The following is a 23635-nucleotide window of genomic DNA, read 5'->3' as shown; positions in this document are numbered from 1 at the left end:
TCAGCCGCGGCTGAGCCCCCGCCGGACCCCCTTCCCGGGCTGCTGAGGAGGCTGCCAGGCATGCTGGAAGCACAGGCGCCCGGCCTGACTGGCACCCGTGTCACCTCGGCACAGGAAACGTGGACAGATGCCTGGTTCGGCTGATGCTGCTCCGGCTCCTGGATGGATTTGTGAGACTCGCAGGCGATTTTACGGCAGGTTAAGAACAGCAGCACGGTTGACAACGGTGGAATGGAAAATGAGACCAGCAGAATTCCAAGGATTCCCTCCAAAGTCCTGCTCCAGGTAGTGGGGACAATTGCGTTTCTCCCCACTGCTTTGATTTCGCATAATGTCCCTATAAAGTCCACAGCGCAGCTGCAGTTGAAGGTGCCGTAGGTGTTGATGCAGCGCCCGCCGTTAAGACAAGGGTCCTCCACACACTCGTCCACGTCACTCAGGCACCTGGATGCAGGAAAAGCAGATGGCTGTGAGCAGGATCCACGCAGTACGTTCTTTGCCGAATAAAATGATCAGATGGGTATGTGTCCACCGTGTCCCTGTACACACGTCTCTCCTGCAAACCCAGGCCTGCACTGGCAGACTGGCCCATCCAGGCTTTCCACGCAAGTCCCTGCGTTGTGACACGGGTTGTCTTCACAGTATGGCCCAATCTGACACCTGGAGAAGATGAACATTTGAACTGTTCTGCAACATACAATAAAAAATACATATCTCCCATTTTGGAAGGGCCTGAAACAGCTTTTTTTTATTGAATATTTTTTTTAATAAAAGCAATATGTGTATGTGTGCGTGTGTATTCTGGTCGAAATTTGTTATGAAAAATGCCTTAAAGGTGTATCTCCACCCCCAGGAGTCTAATAAAGTGAGCGGGACGAGCTGAGCAAGAGGGCATGTCACTTTTGAGCCATTTTGAACCCATACAATAGGAAATTAAATTGTAATTTGTCAATATTAACACCCCCACTGCATTTCATGACTATAGTTTACAGCCCAAAAATGTTATTAGACTAAGAGCTAAAATATCCAGTACAAACTGTTGGTATTTCCCCCATTTATTTATTGAATAAATTGTTTATCTGTATATGACTTAACCTTAAAAACATGTACAATACCATTTTAAAAATTTATTTCCTCATTCTTTATTCTTTTGCTAGACTCTTTCATACCTTTGACCCGAATATCGTCCCTTGCACTTGCAGTAGAAGTTGTGCTTTTGTTCGATGCAGGTTCCTCCATACAGGCAGGGATTGGAGGCACAGGGCCTGTGGCTGACCTCACAGCGAGTTCCCATAAATAAGCCGCCACATTTGCAGTAATAGCCTTCAAAGGAAATCAATGATTCATCTCGACACTGCCATGGATGGCAGAATAATAACATTTACCCACATAAAACACTGTACCATATGAAGTGAGTAACTACAAGGAGAGGGATATTAATCCGAGGCTGTTAAAAGATCGATGTTCCCTTCGGCTGGGTGGTTTACTAGCTCGGTATAAAGGTGTGAAGGTGAGTACCTCCACTGGACCTGGGAACACACATCCCTCCATTCAGGCAAGGGTTGCTGGAACAAGCCATGGGTGGGAGCATGGTGCAGCCTGGCGAGACGTCCTCCACGTCCTCCACCATGGCACCTGACTGGGCCTGGCTGCTAAGCGCCAACGTTTGTCCATTGAGCTCCACCGCCTCCAGACAGCCGCGTAGGCTGGCGATGGCCGGGAGACTCCGCCTCCCCCTATGGCTCGCAAGGTGGCGGTGGCCGCCCAGAAATATGACATCGCCCAATTTAGGGGAGCAAGCTTTGCCCAGCATGACGTCCGAAGCCACGTGGACCCGGTCCAGGGTCAGTTTGGCGCGGTTTCCATCCAGGCCTAGTGAAACCGAGTGCCACTGGCCGTCATCCACTTGGGCTCGGTGTACGGCCGTGATGGAGCGGCCGTCACCGCCACATACAACGCGGTACTGCAGCCGGGCGTTGACTATCTGCCAGTTCAAAATCACAGAATCTTCCAATTAGGAAACCAGATGAAAAAAAAAAACCACCAAATCGAGGATGTAGCTTTCAAAGAGACATCAGACGGCTGGAAATCAAAGTGGCTCGAACACATTTTATAAAACGAAAATCAAAGGGACAGATTAAGGCATATTTTAAAGTGGAACTTGTTCTCATTACCACACAGACTGTAATAAAATCTGTAAATAAATCTGGAGTGATGATTTAAATATAACGCTTTCGGTGTCTGAAGAGAGAGCTTTTCTTGTGAGAAGCACTCACTTCAAGGATGCTGTATCCATGGCCTCGGGTAAACATCACCGTCCCGTGAGGGGACAACGTTCTCAGCCTGAGGGAGAGGTTAAGCGTGTCCTTAGCCACGTCTTCCAGCAGGCGATACTTTACGAAGCTGTTCTCGCCAAAGGTCAACGTTAGACCCCCTGAACGACACATAAAAACCAGACATAAATACGCAATTGGCACAAATAAAGCAGAGCTCAAGCAGAAGATAAGCGTGTGTGTGTGTGTGTGTGTGGGGGGGGGGGGGGGGGGGGGGGGGGGGTTGGGTTATATACATACATAAAAATTGGTTTGCACGATCCTTTGCATGCACACTCACACACACATACACACACGTACACACACACACACACACACATATATATGTATAGATAGAAAGAGAGAGAGTTCAACAAAATATTGGTTGCTGAACGCAATAGAGCAGGCATGTCTCTCGTGCATCGCTTTGCATGTTGGGAAAGGTGCTGGGAGGGTCTGAACACAAGTTATTTCCAAAAATTGTTGGAATTACACTTACACTTCAACAACCAGTCATATGGAATTTCTTTGATATTTGAGTCTTTGAATGTTTTTTTTTCTTGTAATACATTTTCAAAAAGAGCAGCTTATTAGTAAAAAAAAAGCATCACTACTTTCTTTTTGCTTTTATAAATATTAGAGAAGAGAAAGCTGGAAGCAAAACAAAATCCCTACACTTGCTGCATCTTTAATGCGAAACGATTGTCATTATCACAAAAGAACACTACGCACTACTTCAAATGTAGAGTGAAGTTATTATCAAAGTGATCCCTATTGCAATTTAGTACGCTTCGTATTTCCAGTGGACCATGTGAGGGATTTTAACATCAATAACGCTGATTAAAACATCATCTGGTCAACAAAACTCAAAGATGGACACCGTGCGGGAGTCTATCAGTGTTTGATGGATTTCATCATCAGAAGATAAAAAAAAAAAAAATCAGTATGACTACAAAATCAACTACTTCAGAAAAAAGCCTAAAGACAGACTTGTGAAGTTGGACACGGCTTTAAAAGCAGTGTGAGCAGAATGTTCAGCATCAACGGTAATATTTAACATCGTCTTTCTAAAACGGCAGAAATCAGCAATCATGTTCACATCTAGACCAAAGAAAAAATGTATTCAAAATGCCGTGTGTGATCTTGCTTGGGGCAGGACTAGGCGGAGTGAACTTTTACCTCTGCATTTCTCCTCTTCACCGCCGGGGCACAGACAACCGTACTTGTCTCCTTGTTTGTCAGGTAAACATTCTAGACCCTCTGGACAGGGATTACTTTCACACAGGTTATTCGATGCTGTGCATGCTTCACCTAAACAGAAGTGTTGACAAATTTATGTATTGAATTCAAATATAATGAGTACAATTTCAAATTGAAAACGCCCAAAAATGTTGAAGATATTTGCTGAAGTTAGCATGCTAACTTGTCTTGTCTTATCTTACTTGTAATACTGTTGTCTAATTCTGTTAGATTGTGATGGACGGCCTTATGGTGGAATACTGCCCCCAAGCTCAAATTCAGCAAGACACAAAATCTTACAAATAGCACCTTTAAGTAAATTAAGGGCCCAATTTTAAAAACACTATAATAAATGTATATAATAATTATATAATAGATAGATATGTTGGGTAAATCCCCAGGATTTACAAAAATACAAGATAAAAACAGCAAGAGTATGCTTGCTTGTTATCTGTATTTTATTTCTGTCACCCAGATGATGAACTTTAGTTATGGTTTTATAAACACCTTGCTTACAATATCCTCCAAACATGCAAAACACACTGATATCTGCTGAATCTATTTAGCTGCCATGACTACTTAGCATACTGAAATGCGAACTGGGCTCTATTTTCAATGAGCAATGTTTCCTTAAATGCCAATTCAAACCTGCCCAATCTGGCAACGGCACTGTCACACTCCTCTGCAATATTTTACCTTGGCAAAGACAAATGGCAGACGTGTTGTGTTGCAAGGAGACAAAGCTGAACTTTGCTCCACTGTACGCCGAGATTGACGTCTCATCCAAGGTGACCACCTCTCTGCAGAAGTTAGTGGGGCAGACCGCACTCGCACAACGGTTTTTCACGACCCTCACGATGTGAAGGCCCGTTATCTGCTGAATCCTGGCTATTGAATTCAGTTTGTGAAGAAGTGACTCCTGCAGCCCTGGAGGACCTCTCTCCAATGCCACAAGCACATCCAGACTTCCAGCTGGCTCCACAGGCTGGATGCTGACCAGCTGGACGTCTCCGCGGCGGACACCAGTGATGATGCGAATCGCCCTCTGAACGTCATGCCAGCGCTCATTGATAAACTCTTCGGGGCTGACATGAGCGAACCGTACAGCCACAGACTGGTTGAGCATCTGCTGGGTGACCTGGCGGACATGCACGTTGACCCTTGTCGCCGTGGTGAAGTGTCCATCGCTGACTGAGACATTAAGTGGATAGTGGCCCACAGCCAGGCTCTGGCGGGCCAGCAGTCGGCCGTCAGAGCTGGAGATGGAGAAGTGGGACTGCGATGGAGGCAGAAGGCTGTATGTAAGGGTGTCATGGATGTCCTGGTCACTGGCATGGACCCTCCCCAAGACCCTCCCTGTGTACTGCTCTCCTGGAGTGGAGACAAGGACCTCAAGCGGCAGGACTGTGGGCGGGTGTGCACTCTGAGCCACGACCATAATGCTGATTACTGTGGAAGATGAAAGTGGAGGCCTTCCACTGTCTGCTACCTAAACCCAGAAAGCCACATCATGAACTCAATTCATTATAATAAAAAAAAAAAGAATAAAACAATAAGAAATAGATTAACTTATAGATTAATTCATACATGGATTTATTATAATTTTAATAATAATTATTAATAACTAATAATTACAGTTGTATTTTTAAACAGCTTTATAACACTTGCGCATTGAAAATATATGTGCAATTTATGACCCAGCGTTTTTTTTTAGGCTATGGCAATTTTTCAACAGTAGAGGGAGCTTTTGACATTTCACAGTCTCATATTACTGCCTCAACACTCATATCATATTTGAATTTAGTTTTGAATCCAAACATATTCACAGTGAAATGCATATTTCAGTGTGATAGTTTCCTGACCTGGATGCGCAGCACGTGGTGTTCCTGCACCCTGTGGCTCAGGTGTTGTGTGGTCACCAACGTTCCATTAGTTTTGATGCTAAAGGAGTCCGAGTTGCTGCCCTGCTGTAGTGCGAAGGAGAAAGGCGGGCCGTTGAGCGGCCCATCGCTGTCACTCGCGCTGAGCTGGAGGACGCTGCTGCCTATGGGGAGGTTCTCCTTGAAACCAAGGGAAAGAGGTAAAGTCGCAACTGCCTGTCATATCTCATAGAGGATCAGACAGGCTTTTCAGCTCGGTCTCACCTGTATGACGAGGCTGTAGTTAGTCTGGCAGAAGACGGGGGGATTATCGTTTACATCCAACACGTCAATGTGGATTTTTGCACTGCTGGATCTGGGAGGATTTCCACCGTCGGACGCCAGCACCTTCAGAGTGTGCACTGATATCTAATTTTGACCAAGAGGAGGAGGTAAATCTCATTCTCGCTAGTTCCCGTGACCAATCACGCTGATCCCTGGCTTCACACTGTGTCTGCATATCTCCATCCGAGAATAAAATGAAGACAGTGCACCAGCGTTCACCTTTTCTCTGTCGAGCTGGCGGCCGACTCTCAACTCCCCGCTGGTGGCATCAATGATGAATGAGCCGCCCTGGTTGCCGCTGATGATGGAGAAGTGGACACGGCTGTTCGAAGGCCCGTCTGCGTCCCTCGCCGTGACCTTAAATAAACGTCAACAGCCTCGCTGAACAGAGTTTATTAGCTACTGTACAGAGATGCTTTATTAATGCATAATACAACTGTAAAAATCTGTAGGTTGTCAACATCAATCTAGAGCTGGGACAAGTCAGTTACACAGAATTTAAAAATTGGCATTTCCATTAAGAACCATCATAACATAGTTATGCATCAAAATGTTCTCTGCTGCATCCTTTCCCTCGAAACTGGTGCAAGAAGCAGATCCTTAGAATTTAGAAGGTGGCTTTGACAGGAAATAACCCAAGCCAACGTGGTAGTAGTGGGTAACACACTCGCCTATGAACCAGAAGACCCAGGTTCAAATCCCACTTACTACCATCGTGTCCCTGAGCAAGACACTTAACCCTAACTTGACTTTGGCATGGATTATGCCAAAGTCACTCACGGTCAGCACTCACGGTCAGCACCACCATCCCGGCTGTGGCGTGTTCGCCGACTCCGGCCGAGTACACGCGCTGGCTGAAGACAGGGCTGTTGTCATTGACGTCCGTCACATTGACACGGACAGTGGCCACGTCGCTTAGGGCCCTCTTGCCTGCGACGGTGGCTTTAACTGTCAGGTAGTGCTCATGGGAGGTCTCGTAGTCCAGGCCCACGATCACAAAGATGTCACCTGCAGAAACAGCAGTGACCGGTCACCAGTATCACATCCGCAAGTACAGCACAGGATATTTTTGGAAAAGTGTGTCACCCCACCAGTGTGACTTCTGATACTAAAAGAGCCCCGTTCGTTTCCCCCAGTGATACAGTAGCTTATCTCAGGACGCTTTTCGACCACGGTGCTGACAGCGGAGACGCTGAGGATCCGAGAGCCCACGGTGATGTCCTCTGGGACCGTGACGACGTAGCCCCTCCTTTCGAACGCCGGTGGGCTGTCGGCCGCGCTCTCCACATCCACCACCAGGAAACCGAGTGTGGAGCGTGGCTGCGGTGAGCCCTGGTCGGTGGCTCGGACCGTCAGTGTGTACGAATCCTGAGCCCTCTTGTGCAGGGGCTTCATCAGGGACATGATGCCAGACTGCTGGTGGATGGAAAAAAGGCCTCCAGCTGAGTTCTCCAAGGAATACAGGACTTTACCATTCATTCCTTAAAGAGAGAAATACAGGCAATACTTTTAATTGTTGCTACATGGCATCATAATGTAATAAAAGCAGCCTGATTTCAAAGCCTATAATCGTCAAGAACAACCAACCATTTAGCCCAATGGTTTCTAACCAAATAACTCATGTTTATGCAAACAACTCATGTTTATGCAAATCAAGCCTGATCAACAATGATTTTTTACAGTTTGGGTTACTACTGCTGATTTTTGTTGGACTCCGTCGTTTCATTTAATCCTACTCAGTAGCCAATATTCTCAATATTCTTATTTATTGTGTATTTGTCATTATAATGGCACACAAATAAAATGAAGATATGATCAGATTGGACCACTTCTTAAAAGGTAAGTGTCAAACACGTACAGATGTTCTTTTCTGAACATTGACTTGCATTCATTTTCACACTTTTACACAGCAATGTCAAGAAGACTACAATGTCTGAAAAATTCTACCAGAATCAGGGTCCGTTGCCTGTATCTGCGCAACATAAGTGCCAGGCTCTGTATTTTCGGCCACAGTGAAGCGGCTGCCATAAGGCGGAGCAAACAGAGGAGGGTTGTCATTGATGTCATCCACCGTCACCACAACGCCAGCCTGGCATGCACGGCCTCCTCCGTCCTGGGCGTGTGCCGTCAGCTCAAACTTGCTCCGCTCCTCACGGTCCAGGGGTAACAAGGTTTTCAGTGCACCTTTGTACAAAAAAATATGAGATGATTTTTTAGACAGAAAATGTGGATGAGCTTGTGTAAATTAACAAAAAAAAAACATGTATGGAATATGTCAATAAGTGAGATATACATAATGTGCTGCAAAATTGCCATATTTACGAGCATATTAAGTAGATTCATATGAAGAAAAGTCAGCAAATGTTTCTGATAAATAATAAAGGCCATGAGACGGGAAAAGACAGGATGGCCGTGTCTCTAAGGGAAAGCTTGCCTGGTGCATGATTCAGGCATTCTCATTAGCATTTAAGTCTCTTGCTGCAAAATGTATTATGGGTAATATTCATATTCTCAGAACATTTACATGGTGTATGACACAAAAGCCTGTGGACACACTCATGCATATATATTTCTGACCATCTATCTGCATGTAAATATATTTCCAGCTTAACATCCATTATATGAAACATTACATAAATGATGATGACAATTATTCCACGGCAACACACATACAAAATGACGTCCCACGAGGCACTCATAGAAATTCAAATGTAGAACCAGGAAACAACAGAACTGTGAATTGTTAGCCAACAACTATGCAAAATTGCTGTGAATTATGAGGTAAATGATTGCAAGGCACACATGCAGGTCCAAACGAGGCCAAATTGGTGTGGTTTTCTATTTCTTTATTAATTTAGATATGAGAGCACTCACATGAGATAAAAAAAAAATGCAATAAATAATTATTTAAGTTCATAAATGCAGTGCACACATTACCTACAGTTCTCAAAAAAATCGTCCAACTTTATGTATAAAATGTATGGATATGAGAATACCGTATACAATCTCTAACAGTAAAAAATTAGTGATCTACAATACACCGCTCCAACATCATTCAACTTACTTCAGGTGCTAAAGTTTGTACCTGTGACTGGTTCAAGGCTGAAGTGCTCAGCACCATCTCCAGAGAGCCAATAAGAGACCTCTGCATTTGCATGGCTGTCTGCATCAGTAGCCGACACTCGCAGGATCACTCGTCCTGCAGGAGCATCCTCTGGAACCGCTGCGACGTAAAGGGCCTAGAGATGTGCAGACAGGCTCATGAGCTCGATGAGACAATTCTGATTGACACATAAAATGCTACAGTATGGAGGGAGTATAAATGAACATGGCAAGACAAATACCTGTAAGTCCTGGTATAAGTGATATCCTAGACAGAGTCTAAGCCCTATTATCTGTAATGTAAATATGAAATGACAGAGAGAGCAGCACCTTTTCACAAACAGGGCTGTTGTCATTTGCATCGAGGACCTTTATCTCCACAGCCGTGTTCACTACATGTGTGCCGTCTGTGGCAGTTATGTTTAGGAGATAATTATTTCTCTCCTCCCGATCCAAAGGTTTCCTCAAAATGACCATCCATTCATTCTGGATGTATTCAACTCCAAACCGGGTCAGAGGGTCACCACCTGAGAAACATCAGTGGACAAAAAAAGTAATCTGTCACCAGATACGGCATGCTGACCACACAGAAATGATGATGAACAGTCAAATTGCATGAGACAGATGACTATACATGAAATGGGGGCTAATGGCCAAGAAATTGACACAAAATGAGCAGGAACTGAATTGCTGTCACCACAGAATGAGCTCTACATCACAACAAATTACCTTGCCGTGGTCCCTAAAACATTATGTCTGATCCTCATGTGTACCTCAATTTACTGGATGTTTACCGCTTTCAGCATCAATCAATCCGATATAAAGCAGCACACATCCAAAGATCCAAGGTTTAATCTTCTCTGCACTTCCAATTTTTTCATGGTTAACTGTCACGACTACGGACTGACGGGGGAAGGAAGCGCAGAGGTGTGACATGCTGGGAACGGGGTTTTATTATAAAATAAACAATAAACAAATAAACAATGGCGTGTGGCCGAAAAGGGAAATAAAAAGGGGGACAACGTAAACAACATAAACAAACCCGCAGGCGTGTGGCGATTGCCAGAACTCAAAAATACAAGGTTTCACATAAACAGGTCAAGTTCGTGCACAAAGTTCACAAAAATGCTGGAGATTCCGAAGGGGCGGAAATCTCCGGCTTTTCTGCATTGTCAGGATTGGGTACAGGTGATGAGCCAAGCTGCAGTCAAACCTGACAGTAACTTGGTAATTGACGGCCTGCAAATGTAGTCTTCATATACACAATTACATTCTTAATGAATGATGGACTACTAAAGCCCTAACTATTTGTAGTCAAATATAATTTAAGGCATTTTTAGAAACTTTCACAAATTACTAGTTCACAAATTAATTACAAATTTTATACATATAAAACTGACCACACTTTTATGTAAAATTGGATGCTGATTTAATTTAGTTGAAACAGATTTATTTCCTCATCACCTGTGATGTAGCAGCTGATGTTCCTGTTGGTTTCTTCACTGTCTGGGTCAGTGGCGCTCAAGACTGTTATCACCGTAGAAACCGGATCATCCTCCCTCACCTCACTTCTGTAGATGTCTTGGGTGAACCGAGGTGGGTTGTCATTGGTGTCCACTACTGTGATGTCCACCCTCGTTTTTGCCATCATCTGCACCTCCTGACCTCGGTCAGTGGCCACCACTGACACCGAATACCTCTCATTCTTTTCCCAGTCAAGCTCCTCTACTGTTGTGAGCCAGCCTGTTGAGCTCTCTATTGCAAATAGTTCCAAAATGTCAGCCCGCTCTTGGTCTTCATCCAGGCTGTAGGTCACTTGCCCATTCAAGCCTGCATCCAGATCGGTGGCCCTCAGCTGGATTATTGATGTCCCTCCTGGCAGGTTTTCCACGACAAAAGATTTGTATGGGTCAGAGTCGAACTGCGGGCTGTTATCATTGATGTCCTTCAACAGAATTTTCACATTCAATGATGAGATGAGCTCTGCACCTTCTCGGTTTTGCTTTACTAGAAGTGTGAGTGCAAACATTTCAGTAGTTTCATAGTCAAGACGTTTGGAAACTTTCAACTTTCCCGTACTGCTGTCAACAACAAAAACGTCATTTTGGTTACTCTCCAGAGTGTTTCCTTTCACAAGGCTGTAAGTAACAAATTGCTTTCTGTCTGTCTGAATGGCTTCAATCGCCGTTCCAACAGGAAGGTTCTCAGGGATTTCTAATGTTAGCATTGGCATGGCGACCTCTAAAAATGACACATGTGAGGGCAGCACTCTTATATTCACTGGAACAATAGACTGTTTTGGTGGCTTTCCAGAATCCTGCGCCTTCACATAAAAGGAAAAGAGAAAATTCTCGAATCCAAAAAGACTCGCTTTGGTAGTTAAGACACCACTCAAAGGATGTATTTCAAAGTGACAGGCTTCGCAGTAAGTCTCATATACGATGTCACCGTTTCTTCCTTCATCACGATCCACAGCCTTCACCTTCATTACAGAAAACCCTTTCGGAACATTCCATGGTATGGATCCATTATATACAGACACATGGAACTGAGGGGCATTGTCATTTATGTCTAAAAGGTTGACATTAACAGTGCAAAACCCTATCTTGCCACCACCATCTTTAGCCATAACATTTATAAAGATCGACTGCTCATTTGGACTTTCTCGGTCAAAGCTCTCCGCTGTGTAAATCTGTCCATCAGCATTTATTGTAAATTTATCAATCGCAACTTCGTTGACAATAAAGTATGTCACCTGGCCGTACAATCCTGCATCGCTGTCTATGGCTTTGACCTCTGTCACCAAAGTTCCAATGGGAGAATTCTCCACGAGCTCTATATAATACTCCTTCTGAGCAAATGAAGGGCTGTGCAGGTTTTCACGGATGACCGTGACTGTGACCTCGGCTGAGCTTCTAAAAACGCCATCAGTCACTGCCAAAGTGAGGTTGTAGAGTGGCTCCATTTTACTTCTTTGGTGGTTCAGGATTTTAATGACTCCACTCTTCCTGTCCACTGAAAAATGCCTCTGCTCGTTGCCCGAAAGAAAGGAGTATTCCAGCTTGTAGTAATCTGAGGTGTCAACATCGAATGCCCTAACGCACATTACAAATTGGCCTTGAGAGGCGAGCTCACTGATAGCTGCACGATAATGTGACTGTACAAACACTGGAAAGTTGTCATTTATGTCAGACATGTGGACAATAACAGAGACCTCGCTGGACAAAGCTGGAGATCCTCCATCCATGGCTCTTATAATCAGTCTGTGCTGTGGGATGGTTTCATAGTCTAAAAAGCTTGTGGTCACTATCACCCCAGTGTCCTGATCAATGCCAAAGTATGGCGAGACTGATCCTCCTTGCTCCAGCAACTGATACAACACTTCTCGGTTGGTGCCAAAGTCTGAATCCAAGGCTCTAACCTGTAAGACTGCCGTGCCAACTGCAGTTGACTCTGAGAGACTGATATTATACAGGCTTGCTTCGAACACTGGTGCATTGTCATTGACGTCTTGCAAAATAATGTCAACAAACACTTCAGAATAGGCCGTGGTCGATGAGTCCATGGCCCGGACCCTTAATTTATAGGCAGGATGAGCCTCATAATCCAGTGCATGAAATACACTAATGACTCCAGAGTTCAAGTTAATGAAAAAGTGGCCTAATGGGTCTCCTTCAAAAATGCTGTAGAGGGCCTTGGGTCCTACTGAATCGCTTACGTGAACTTGAAGTATTGAAGTGTGCAGTGGTATGTTCTCTGGAATTTCAATGTTATAAAACAGCTTCTCAAAAACCGGCGTAGCTTTGTTCACTACAGTAATAACCACCTCTGCTGTGCTGCTAAGGCTTGGTTCCCCTTTGTCTTGGGCTACGATGCTAATTGTAAACTTAGCATTTAGCATTTGTGGCTCAAAGGACTTCTTTAAAGATATCTCCCCAAAAGAAGTAACCTGAAAATAATCGTGATCAGGTAAGAGGTATTCTATCTCGGCACTCCTGCTGATGTCTCTGTCCACCGCTGTGACGAGCCTGACAACCTGGCCCACTTCAGCATCCATCTGGACCAGAGCGTGGTATGGGAGACTCACGAACACTGGTGGGTTGTCGTTCACATCCTCAACTGTAACTTTAACAAGAACGTGGGCCAGAATGTTTGGTGATGCAGACTCTCTTGTCACACCAACAAGAACGTCATACATATCTTGAACTTCACGGTCAAAAGGTATCCCAGTAGTGAAAAGTAATCCAGAAGTACGTCCAATTTTAAACCCACGGTCTTGGTTGAGGATGGTGTAAAACAAGTGCTCGTTCATTTTCCGACCCACGGTGGAAACTAAAGCAAGTGTTTGGCTTTCCGCTGAGTTCTCCCGCACTGAGGCGGTGTAGACTTTTTGGGTGAACTGAACCGGACCCTGATCTTGGTTGTGCTTTGCAGTCACTCTGACAACCGCTGTGCTGGCAAACCTGCCATCAGACACTCGGACTGTCAGCTTGTACCTGCTTCGTAAAACAGCTGAATTCTGAACAAAAATGTCACCGGAAGAGGAATCAATTCTGAATTTCCCGCCCGTGTTGCCATCTGATATGGAGAAGAGCAATTTGGTATTGGGTGGAGAGTCCTCGTCTGTTGCATTAAGCGAGATCACTTTCTGTCCGCTGTATGATGGCACAAAGAGGTTTGTTTCATACAAGTTTTGGCTGAATTTGGGGGGGCAGTCGTTATAATCCATGATTTGTATCGTCACATTGACAGTATTTTCCCCGAACAGTCGTGGAAACCCAGAATCGTGGACCTGCACGGTGAAGTGAAAAACAGCTATTTGTTCAAAGTCAAGGCTAAACAGAGTTCGTATTGCTCCGGTGACGGAGTCTAGTTGAAAGTAGTTACGAGCAAGCGGATCGGCAATTTCGTAGACGAGCCTGCCATTCAAATCTGCATCTGCATCGGCGGCACAAATAACCAGCGGTGTATTTTCTTTAGTTAAAACCACGCTTTTAGCTGCAGCGGATTCGCTGATGATCCCAAAGAACTCGGTCTCTGTGAAGACTGGAGCATTGTCATTCTCGTCTTTAAGATGAACATAAACGGTGATGTTGCTCGCCGTGTCGGCCATGTTTGTGGCCTGTATGATTAGTTTATATGATTGAGTAGTTTCTCGATCAAGCAGCCTTAATGTAGCAATGACACCAGAGTGGGGATTGATGGTGAAAGAGCCATCGACATTACCTTCTTTGATCTGATACAGGACCAGAGACTGACTTGAGGCTGTGACCAAACTCACAAAGGTGCCTACAGGGGCGGCTTCACTGATTTCCACAACAATTTCTCCATGAGGGAACTTTGGCTTTGAGTTATCTGGCATGGTGACCACAATATGAACAGTTGTTTCCATACCAAGAGATGGATCCCCCTTGTCTGAAGCTTTTATAGTCAGCTCAAACTGGTTTCTTCTCCAGTGGTCAAGCTCCTTGGCAACAGATATAATTCCTAGTAAAGGGTCAATAACAAATGTGTCTCCAGCATTTCCTGAAAATCACAAAGCATTAAGTATTATTTAATAGCATTATATAGTCATTTCACTAATTTCTGGTTAGCTGCACACAAACTGTGTTGGCACACATGCATTATGAAAACAATGCAAATGCAATATTTATCATAATTCTGATAAGACAAAAAGAGTAAATAAAACAGCATATCTATGTCATTATGGATATAAATAAGTATAAATAAGTATATAAGTTAGTATTAAACTGAATGTATCAGCAATGACTTAAGCAGCTTACATCTCTTTCATGATATTATTCCAATACATACATCCATATTTTGTGTTTCTAGATTGTATAGTTTACATTTTATACTTTATTGTTGTATAGTTTTTTATTCTGTTCTATTGTTTTTTAATTTTCGCTGATCTTGCCTTTTCGCTGCTCTTACCTTTGTTCTATCCACTTTCTGCCGTGACAATGCAAATTGTCTTTAATAAAAGTTTATCTTATCTTATCTTAGCTTAACAATGAATGAGAACAGCAAAATGGAGATCTTGTGTGAACAATAGCATCTAAACATTATTCAGTTAATGCTTGTTCCATTGCAAACGCTGTATATATTTGCATACTTGCATATGTAATGTATGTAGATGGTAGATGGCGGCACCTGACTCTATGCTGTAGTTGATCTCAGCATTCTTGCCCCTGTCTTTGTCCAAGGCGGCCACTTGTAACACCGCAGAGCCAACGGCTGCCGTCTCAAACAAGTGGGCTGAGTACTGAGAGCTGGTAAAATGAGGAGCGTTGTCATTGCTGTCCAGCACATTGACAATCACCCTGGCAAGGTTGCGCTTCACAGGAATGCCCTGGTCATGCACCTGGATAGGTGAAGTAGGATCAGATACTGTAGGCCCCATGTTCGAAAAATATATATATATATATTTTTACGGTGGCAATATTGAAATGGTGAAATTATATAATCATCTGTGGCAAATAGCACACATGTAACTATGTTATTGCAGGATTAAGGGTTTCAGAAGTCAACATACCATCAGGGTGAGCATATGCCTTTGCATGGTTTCGTGGTCCAGTTTTTCGGTGGTGTACAGAAATCCCTGATCAAGGCGGAACTTCTGCAAGCTGTATGGGTCTGTGCTGCTCAGAAGCCTGTATGATAATTTGCTCTTTTCATCTTTATCACTGGCGACAATCTCCAAAATCATCGTGTTGGGCTGTGTCTCCTCTGGAATGCTTATCTCATACTTGGACTGAGAAAATTGCGGGCGGTGTTCGTTTGTATCAATCACTAGGATTAGGACCTTTCAGACAAAATGAGATTGGTATGGTATTATGTTAATGAAGACCTCACAGACTTCATTTAGCCAGTACAATTTACTATTAGGACATCACCCACAAACAAATTAAAATTCTAATAATTTTTTTAGCCACGCCCCCAAAAATATGTTAATTCCATATCATACATCGAAGTGCTCGGCAGCTTTTTTTTATTTTGAGGTGATGTATTTGAACAGCAGCATATCTGGGTCACTATATGGGAAACCTGCAGATAGAAAAATGCACACTGACACCTTAACATTTTCTGGAAGTACATTTTCTGCACCAGCTTTTTTGCTGATTCCCTGGCATTGCACTGCTAAACTGTAGCACTCATGTACCTAGAGCAAAAATGCAAATTGTCCATATGGTGGGAAAGCAAAGCACGCTTGGAAAGAGAGTTGCCTTGGAACGAGAGAAAACCGAAGCTGCATACATCTGCCCAGTGCACTCGGCACCTGGGGCAGACCTGCTCCCACTGATATATGAATGTCACACTGCACCCTGACAGGACTGGGCATTGCTACATAGCCAGAGGACAGGCATGTTCCCACGTCACAGTATGGAGGAGAGAGGGACAGGTACCGATGAAGGGCTCAACACACAAGCTTTGCAGCTTTTTTCCTAAGGCTTTAATATTTCTTGTTCTCTTGAAATGCAACATTTCCTATTTATAACTGGGTGAAGTGTCACCATGTTAAATTAGTCATGATATTATAGTCTGATATTATAGTCTGGTATGTTGTTTTTGTGGCCTGTCTTAATTTTAGTAGACTCAACAATACACCACATCCATTCCATAAATGGAAGACGTTTTGATTTGTTCCATGTTTTTTTCTTGTCTCGTCATGTTTCAGTCAAGTCATAAAGGTTCGTCGATATGGACAAAAACACTAGGTAAAGGGAAAGAAAATTGTTTCCTTATGTCAAAATGTTCCAATCTCTATACTCTGATTGATGTCATGTGCCTGAGGCTTGTGTGATGTTACCTGTGCTGTAATGCATCTGCTTCCATCAGTTCCTTCTACAGTCAAATTGTAGTTTGATTTCTGCTCGGCGTCCAGGTGCTTGGAAACAATAATTGTGCCGGTCCGAATGTCCTCACCACCTGTTGATCCAAAAAAAAAAAGGTTCCGGTCACATTAAACTCAGAGTGAAAGGGCTATAATTACTGATGGCTCGATACAGGAAAATATCACATTATTCTGTGTTCAGCTTTACCAAGAGAGTGCATATTATGTAGCAAATAGTTGTAAATTGTTTATGAATTTTATTAATTTTTATGAAGTCTTTTACATGACGCATGCATCATTGCATGTTGTAAAGACTTAATATTGGTGTGTGATTGGGACATTTTTCAGCACATACCTTCTTCTGTATAGTTCTGGATTATGTTAAAGGTTTCTTTAGCCTGTGTGTCTCCTTAGAAATAAAAGGTGTGAAAGGGAAACAGCAAAAGAATGATGGTCACATTGTGATACAATACTAAAATAAATTCAAACAAACAACATGTTTTAATCAATTACCTTTAATTTCAAACCAGACAGGTGACTGGATAGACTTAGTTGCAATGACCCCCACCCTGTGGCCTATATTGACACTTTCCACGACAGAAAATGTTAGGTTGCTGATTTCAAATTCCAAGTCACTGTCTGAAATCTCCGGCTTTGGGATCCATTCGACATGCAGTTGACAGGTCGTTGACCTCTGAGGCCGTCCACTGTCCACTGCTTTAATCTGTGGGGAAGCATCATGGACATTTGAACACTTCACATCTCCACAGGGTTCAGCTGGCTACATCATAAAGTGGTTAACCTACCGAGAGAATATAATATTCTCCTGCTGAGAAAGCCTCTTTGGAGGACACCACTCCAGTTTGGGGCTCAATGAGGAATTTCCCTCTCTTGTCGCCATCATCTATGCTGTATGATATCTCAGCATAGGGGCTTTCATCATCATCTTTGGCAATAACTCTGTAAATCGGCTGCCTTTTGGGTGCTTTATTCCGTTCTGGTAGCTTGATTTTATAGATATTCTCAAGAAACTGAGGACTGTTGTCGTTCTCATCCACTACATTCACAATTACACTGACAATGGTGGATTTTGTTGGACTGACATCATCAGTAACTGTGATCTATAGAAGGCAGATTCAAGACAAAATGTTAAACTTCCAGACACTAAATGTATTAATATATGAGTCACCAAACCAATACATTTAGTAAACCATGAGAAATGTCTCAGTCCATAATATTTTATCAATAAATAGACAAACTAATGCTCTGGAGGCCATGAGTTCGGCTAAACAATATCGACAAAATCTTAATGTGCTGTAATTCAGATAAACTACATAAACAGCCCCTTACACAGCTTGAACGAAATCATTCAGTGTTTGTAATGGCTTTGTGCATCTTTCAGACATAGTTAATGCATGATGGAGAACTATACTAAATGTGCCCTTGTTATTTCTGGTTTATCTTAGCTTATTTTATTTAAATATTGGCCTGTTTAGTACATTTTAGCTGTGTGTCCATGGAACAGTACCGTATACCTCAAGAACGTGTTCTTCTTGCTTTTCCCTGTCTAGTTTGCGGGATGTTGTTGTTACCAGGCCTACAAAGAAGCCCAAACATGCACGTTCAAGTATCAGGATTCAACTGAAGACAAATCTGCAATTAGCTGAAAACATCAAACCCATTAACTTCCAACAAAAAACAGGATTCATAATTTAAAAAGGTGCCATAATTCAAAGAAAAATATAGCATATTGGAGCAAGCTTGTATTGTTTGTTTATTTTAATCCAATAATCAGAGGGTTTCTTATTTTGAATGTGAACTGAAAGTGAGTTGGACTATAAATGGATCAGAAATCATCTGCATTCCTAAGCATTACAATTTTGAAAAAGAATGTTCTAAACTTTCTATAATATCCTACAATTTTGACATAACGTACCAGAGTCAGGGTCTATGGTAAAAAAACCCTGTGGGTTCCCACTTGTGATCTTGTAGGAGAGTTTCTCGCTTGTTCTGGTGTCAGGGTCAACCGCTTCAATCTGGATGACAGTCGTGTCCTTTGGAGAGTTCTCGTAGACGGATGAGTAGTACACCGGCTCTGTGGTTTGCGGCGCATTGTCATTGACATCTTGGACCTCAATGTAAACCTCAATGGAGGTTGAAAGAGGAACAACACCCTGATCAGTAGCATAAATTATTAACCAGTAGTGGTCCATGGTTTCATAATCCAGGAGCTCCTTGGTGTAAATCGCACCTATGAAAAGAAAGAGAAGGTTCATATTGTGCCACGTGTTCAGCACCATTCAGCAATACATTAACATCTGGTAAGATATAAAGTCACATGGCTGTGAGAACTAAACAGATCTTTACATCATGAACTAGATAGAGCAACGAGAGACTGATTTGCATGTCTTTTTCTCCTTCTATTATGAACAAAACATCATTATCTTTTATGGTGTATGGTATTTAAACAAGAATTATTACAATTTTTGCAAGTATGATATTTCAGTGCCTCTTTTCTTCTGCCCACGAAGCATGTACCCCTGTTTTTTTACAGACACATTATTTACACTAAAAATACATGTTCCATGTCACAGAGCAGACATATTGTGCCCCCATAAGATTGTTGTGATCCTCACATTTTGTACGTCAAATGATTCAACCCTTTATGAATGTATTCTGTTAGAAACTGCTTTTGTTGGGCCAACGTACACCTGACTCTTTGTTCTCACTGTTACTACATGCCTCACACTGCTGCTGTGAATATAAAGCACCATCTTCCAACCTTTCCATGAGTAAACACGGACTCCTTGTACTTCTGACTGCGACGAAGCAGGCAGGCGCACAAGTGCTCGACTTTAAGGATTTTTTACTTTAAAACAGAATGCAAAGTCAAAACAAAAGTAAAAGAGACAACGTGACACGTTGTCAAAATCAATCAGGGATAGATGCCAGTCGATTGTAATGTCTGAAAAGTGCGTAGTAGCCTAAGGGTGACTGGGTGGTTGTAGCCTAGTGCGTAACACACTCGCCTATGAACCAGAAGACCAAGGTTCAAATCCCGCTTACTACCATTGTGTCCCTGAGCAAGACACTTAACCCTAAGTTGCTCCAGGGGGGGGGCTGTCCCTGTAACTACTGATTGTAAGACGCTCTGGATAAAGGCATCTGGTAAATGCTGTAAATGTAAATGAAAAACCCACTAGTTCACTATATAGTGCACAATTTCGAGAATCAGCCAAAATGGAAGCAAATCATACTTTGTTAACTACATTATAGACTATGTAATAAACAACAATAGTGAGGTTGTACAGCTGGCTTCCTGTATCCTGTATTTAGCCACATGCATTCGGAAATTAGATTTGTCTCTCTACACTTTACATGCAAAATGAAAAAGTAGCAAAAATTTGCAAAACAACGTAACCAATTAATTTATTGAAATAAACTTACCACTGTCTTCATTGATGGCAAAAACTCCAACACCTGATCCACCACGTGTGGAGTACCGTATTTCTCCATCTCTTCCACTGTCATGGTCTGAAGCCACAACTTTCAACACTGTGGTCCCTAAAAGGACATCCTCACTCACAGACCCCGATGCGGTGAAAAAAGGGAAGGAAGGCCGATGAAAATTCTCATCAACGTCCACAACCTCCACCACAATGTAGCAAGAGGACGACAGTGATGCCGGTTTTCCTTTGTCCTTCACCAAGGCAGTCAAGTTGTAGACCTGCCTTTTCTCAAAGTCCAAATTTTGAGCAATTCGCAAGGCTCCACTTATTTTATCTATTTTAAAACTCCCAGCCCCATCCTCCATTAGACTGTAGCGCACTTGGCCAGATGGACCCAGGTCTGGATCTTGAGCCTCTGGCCAGACAACCACAGTACCCAAAGGAACATCCTCTGGCACTTTTACAAAGTAGTACGGCTGGAAAAATGCTGGTGAGTTATCATTTATGTCTTTTAACAACACCTCCAGTTGCACAGTTGAAGTCTGCTGAGGTTCACCAGTGCCTCCATTACAAGCAGAAACTTTGAGGGCCAAGGAAGGAGTTGCTTCTCTGTCTAAAGGGCCTTTCACCGTTACCACCCCAGTATTTTCATCAATGTGGAGCTGATTTGTCACTGTCAAAAAACGGTATCTGATCATGCCATTGAGTCTCAAATTCTTAACTTTGGCCTCTACTTGTACAATCTCCATTCCTAACGCTGAATTTTCTGACACCTCCACAGAGTATTTGTTCTGTAGAAACACCGGGCGGTTGTCATTAATGTCCAACACAATGACCGTAAGAACATACGATGCAGATTTCTGAGGTATTCCTAGGTCATACACGGTGATGTTGAGAATGTGGTTGTCTGATTTTTCTCTGTCAAGACCTTCAATTATCTTCAGACACCCAGTGTCCATGTCAATGGAGAAGCAACTATCCTGGTTTCCTTCTGAGATCACAAACACCAGCCTTCCATTGAAACCAGTGTCTGCATCTGTGGCTCTGAGGCAAAAGAACTCCGTACCAACGGGAATGTTCTCTTTAACTTCAGTCACACCCGGAGACGAGTCCACAAACTGTGGGGCATGACGATTAGTGGAATGAACGTCGCCGGTTGCCTCCGTAACATCTTCTTGACCCTCAGCACTTTCAAAGAGTGTCCATCCCGCAGCCCCTGAAATGGCAGCCTCAACGCATTTCAAGTGCACCAGATGCAAGCCCGCCACAGCGGTGATGTTTAAGAACAGCGGTGGACTCGAGTATTCCCCGTCATTTGCAGTTACTTCAACGGCATGCGAAGGCACTTCTGCGGCCTCACCGGCGCTTAGTGGCTTTTTCAAAAACAAGACACCGGAGTCTGGGACGAGTCCAAACAATCCCAGGGCATCGCCATCCTTAATCTCATATCGAATCCCACCCAGATCATCGGCGTCGACGGCGGACACCACAGTTATCACCTCGCCAAGCGCTAATGACCGCGGCACGGTCAGATGACAGTCGTTGTTCTCGAACAGAGGTCTGTTGTCGTTTAAATTGTTCACGGTCACGGACACGGTGGTCTCCGTCTCCCTGCGGAAAGGCGAGCCGCAGTCGGACGCGCGCACCCTGAAGAGGAACGGCCCGTGGCGCAGCTCGTAGTCCAGACTCGCGGCAGAGCTGATCACGCCGGTGAGGTGATTGATGGCGAAAGGCGAAGGGCGCCCACCCACGATGCTGTAGGTCACGGCGCCATTCTCCCCATCGTCCAGGTCGCTTGCGCTGACCGCGAGGACGCTGGTCCCAACCGGCACGTTTTCATCCACACTGGCGTTGTAGGCTGCCTCGCCAAACCTGGGTGCGTTGTTATTTTCATCGATCACCTCGACGATGACCTTGGTGGCAGCTTGTCCATCGTTAGTCATCACGTCCAATTCATATTTTCTAGTCTGATCGGCTTTTATAGCTCCAGCGGTTGTTATTAGGCCTGTGCTGGGGTTGATGCTGAACAGGCCCAAGTGTTCGTCCGTCGCGGACTTCAGCGTGTATTTCGGAGGAGACCGCCTCGGCCGAGTTCTCACCATGACAACGAAGCTGTTAGGGGGTGCAAACTCGCTGATGCCGACGCGGTAGCAGCTCTCCTCAAACTCGGTGGCCTCAGTGTAAGCCTGTGGAGGGTGGACCCTCACCACTTCCGCGGACGAGTACCTTGGCGGACTCCCCCAGTCCCTTGCTCGCAAGGTGAGGTTGAACCCGCGCGGCCGGCCACGCCATTCCACCTCTTTCGCACCTTTAATCTTGTACTCGTTGCTTCCTGCTCCTGTCTTGATGACCCTGAAATGCTGCTGAGGGTCACCATCCACTATGCTCAAAGAAGCGATCTCTCCATTCCGGCCTCGGTCGCCATCTTGCACGCTCACCACGGCGTAGGTCGGGTCTTCGCCCGTGTCCCACGTACTCAGGGTGACAGCTGTGATGACAGGCGCATGGTCGTTGGCCGGCAGCACCCGTACAGTCAGCCTGGCGGAGCCGGCGACGTCCCCGTTCCGGTAGAGCCTCAGGCCTCTGTCCACGACCAGCACGTCCATCTCGTACGACGCCGTCCCCTCGTAATCCAGTGTCCCGGTTAATGTGATGATGCCACTGGTGGGGTGGATGCTGAACACGTCGGTCCACTCCTTGAAGCTGAAGTAGTGCTCCGCATTTTTCCCAACGTCCGCATCCGTTGCCATGACTTTGCCGATGTTTGTTCTCACAGCGGTGTTCTCGGGCAGCGAGACTGTGTAGGAGGTTGGCGAGAAGAGGGGTCTAAGATCGTTTATGTCGAGAACTTGCACCGTAACCACACTTTGAACTTCGCCACTGCTCAGTTGCTCCTGCGCCTTGACTGTCAGCACATATCTGTCTCGGACTTCTCTGTTTAGCGTAGCAGAACTCCCCCCTTTTGTCCTTATTCTCAAAAAGCAGAAGCGTCCCAGCACATACTCCTCAGCTTTGAAAATGTTCTCATGATCTCCCGAGTCTATTCTGTAGCGTATTTCCCGCGATGGTTCTCTCATATAAATGCCCATTTTGGGGGGACCTTCAACATATGTCTTTGCTGGGGAGTTTTCGTATATATAGACTGTATAATCTGGCTGTGTGAACTGTAAAACTAACGCTTCATCTCCATTTCCTCCCTCAGTGGAATTCCACAGAATGTGGAGCAGGAGGATGAACGCCAAGTGTCTCCCCATGATTCCCAGCGTGACAAAAACCTAGAAACTAAAAGAGAGGCGAGAGAGGGAATGTGAAAGACTGACATAAATGCAACAATGCACCATAATACATTTCTGTCCTATTGTTATTGTCATGTTGCAGGATATCGGTAAATTACCAAAGGGACATGGACAGCAGCGCAAAGGATTCTGGTCCTTGCATTGGGTTAATGATTGCTTAGAACATTGAACCACAGTCTGAATAATAATAATCTGCCTA

At 44.2% G+C, this 23635-nt stretch overlaps 1 protein-coding gene across 1 annotated transcript; it reads right to left on the bottom strand.

Moving 5' to 3' along the window:
• On the bottom strand, window positions 1–23394 carry LOC114783300 (protocadherin Fat 1-like). Its single transcript, XM_028968723.1, has 26 exons — window positions 20139–23394; window positions 18628–18942; window positions 18227–18288; window positions 17498–17812; window positions 17205–17415; window positions 17047–17100; window positions 16668–16786; window positions 15393–15662; window positions 15011–15221; window positions 10322–14383; window positions 9188–9384; window positions 8841–8994; window positions 7703–7939; window positions 6847–7236; window positions 6549–6763; window positions 5975–6112; window positions 5696–5839; window positions 5414–5611; window positions 4248–5040; window positions 3492–3623; window positions 2277–2434; window positions 1519–1984; window positions 1170–1323; window positions 550–660; window positions 105–444; window positions 1–63 (listed from the first exon to the last, which is right to left on the bottom strand). The coding sequence occupies exons 1-26, from the start codon at window positions 23392–23394 to the stop codon at window positions 1–3; spliced, it is 12765 nt and encodes a 4254-aa protein (XP_028824556.1).
• Window positions 23395–23635: the final 241 nt, after the last annotated feature.

This window comes from Denticeps clupeoides, unplaced genomic scaffold (assembly GCF_900700375.1).
Source record: "Denticeps clupeoides unplaced genomic scaffold, fDenClu1.1, whole genome shotgun sequence".
Classification (NCBI taxonomy): Eukaryota; Metazoa; Chordata; class Actinopteri; order Clupeiformes; family Denticipitidae; genus Denticeps; species Denticeps clupeoides.
Note: the sequence above shows the minus strand (reverse complement) of the source record. Positions and strands in the feature narration are given on the sequence as shown.

Excerpts from the sequence above, each read along its gene's own strand:
- LOC114783300 (XM_028968723.1), bottom strand. The coding sequence starts at position 23,394 with ATGGGGAGACACTTGGCGTTCATCCTCCTGCTCCACATTCTGTGGAAT. Across the intron at positions 17,813-18,226 it reads AAGAAGAACACGTTCTTGAG|ATCACAGTTACTGATGATGT; the intron begins GTATACGGTACT and ends TGCCTTCTATAG. Across the intron at positions 64-104 it reads TCCACGTTTCCTGTGCCGAG|CATGCCTGGCAGCCTCCTCA; the intron begins GTGACACGGGTG and ends CTGTGCTTCCAG.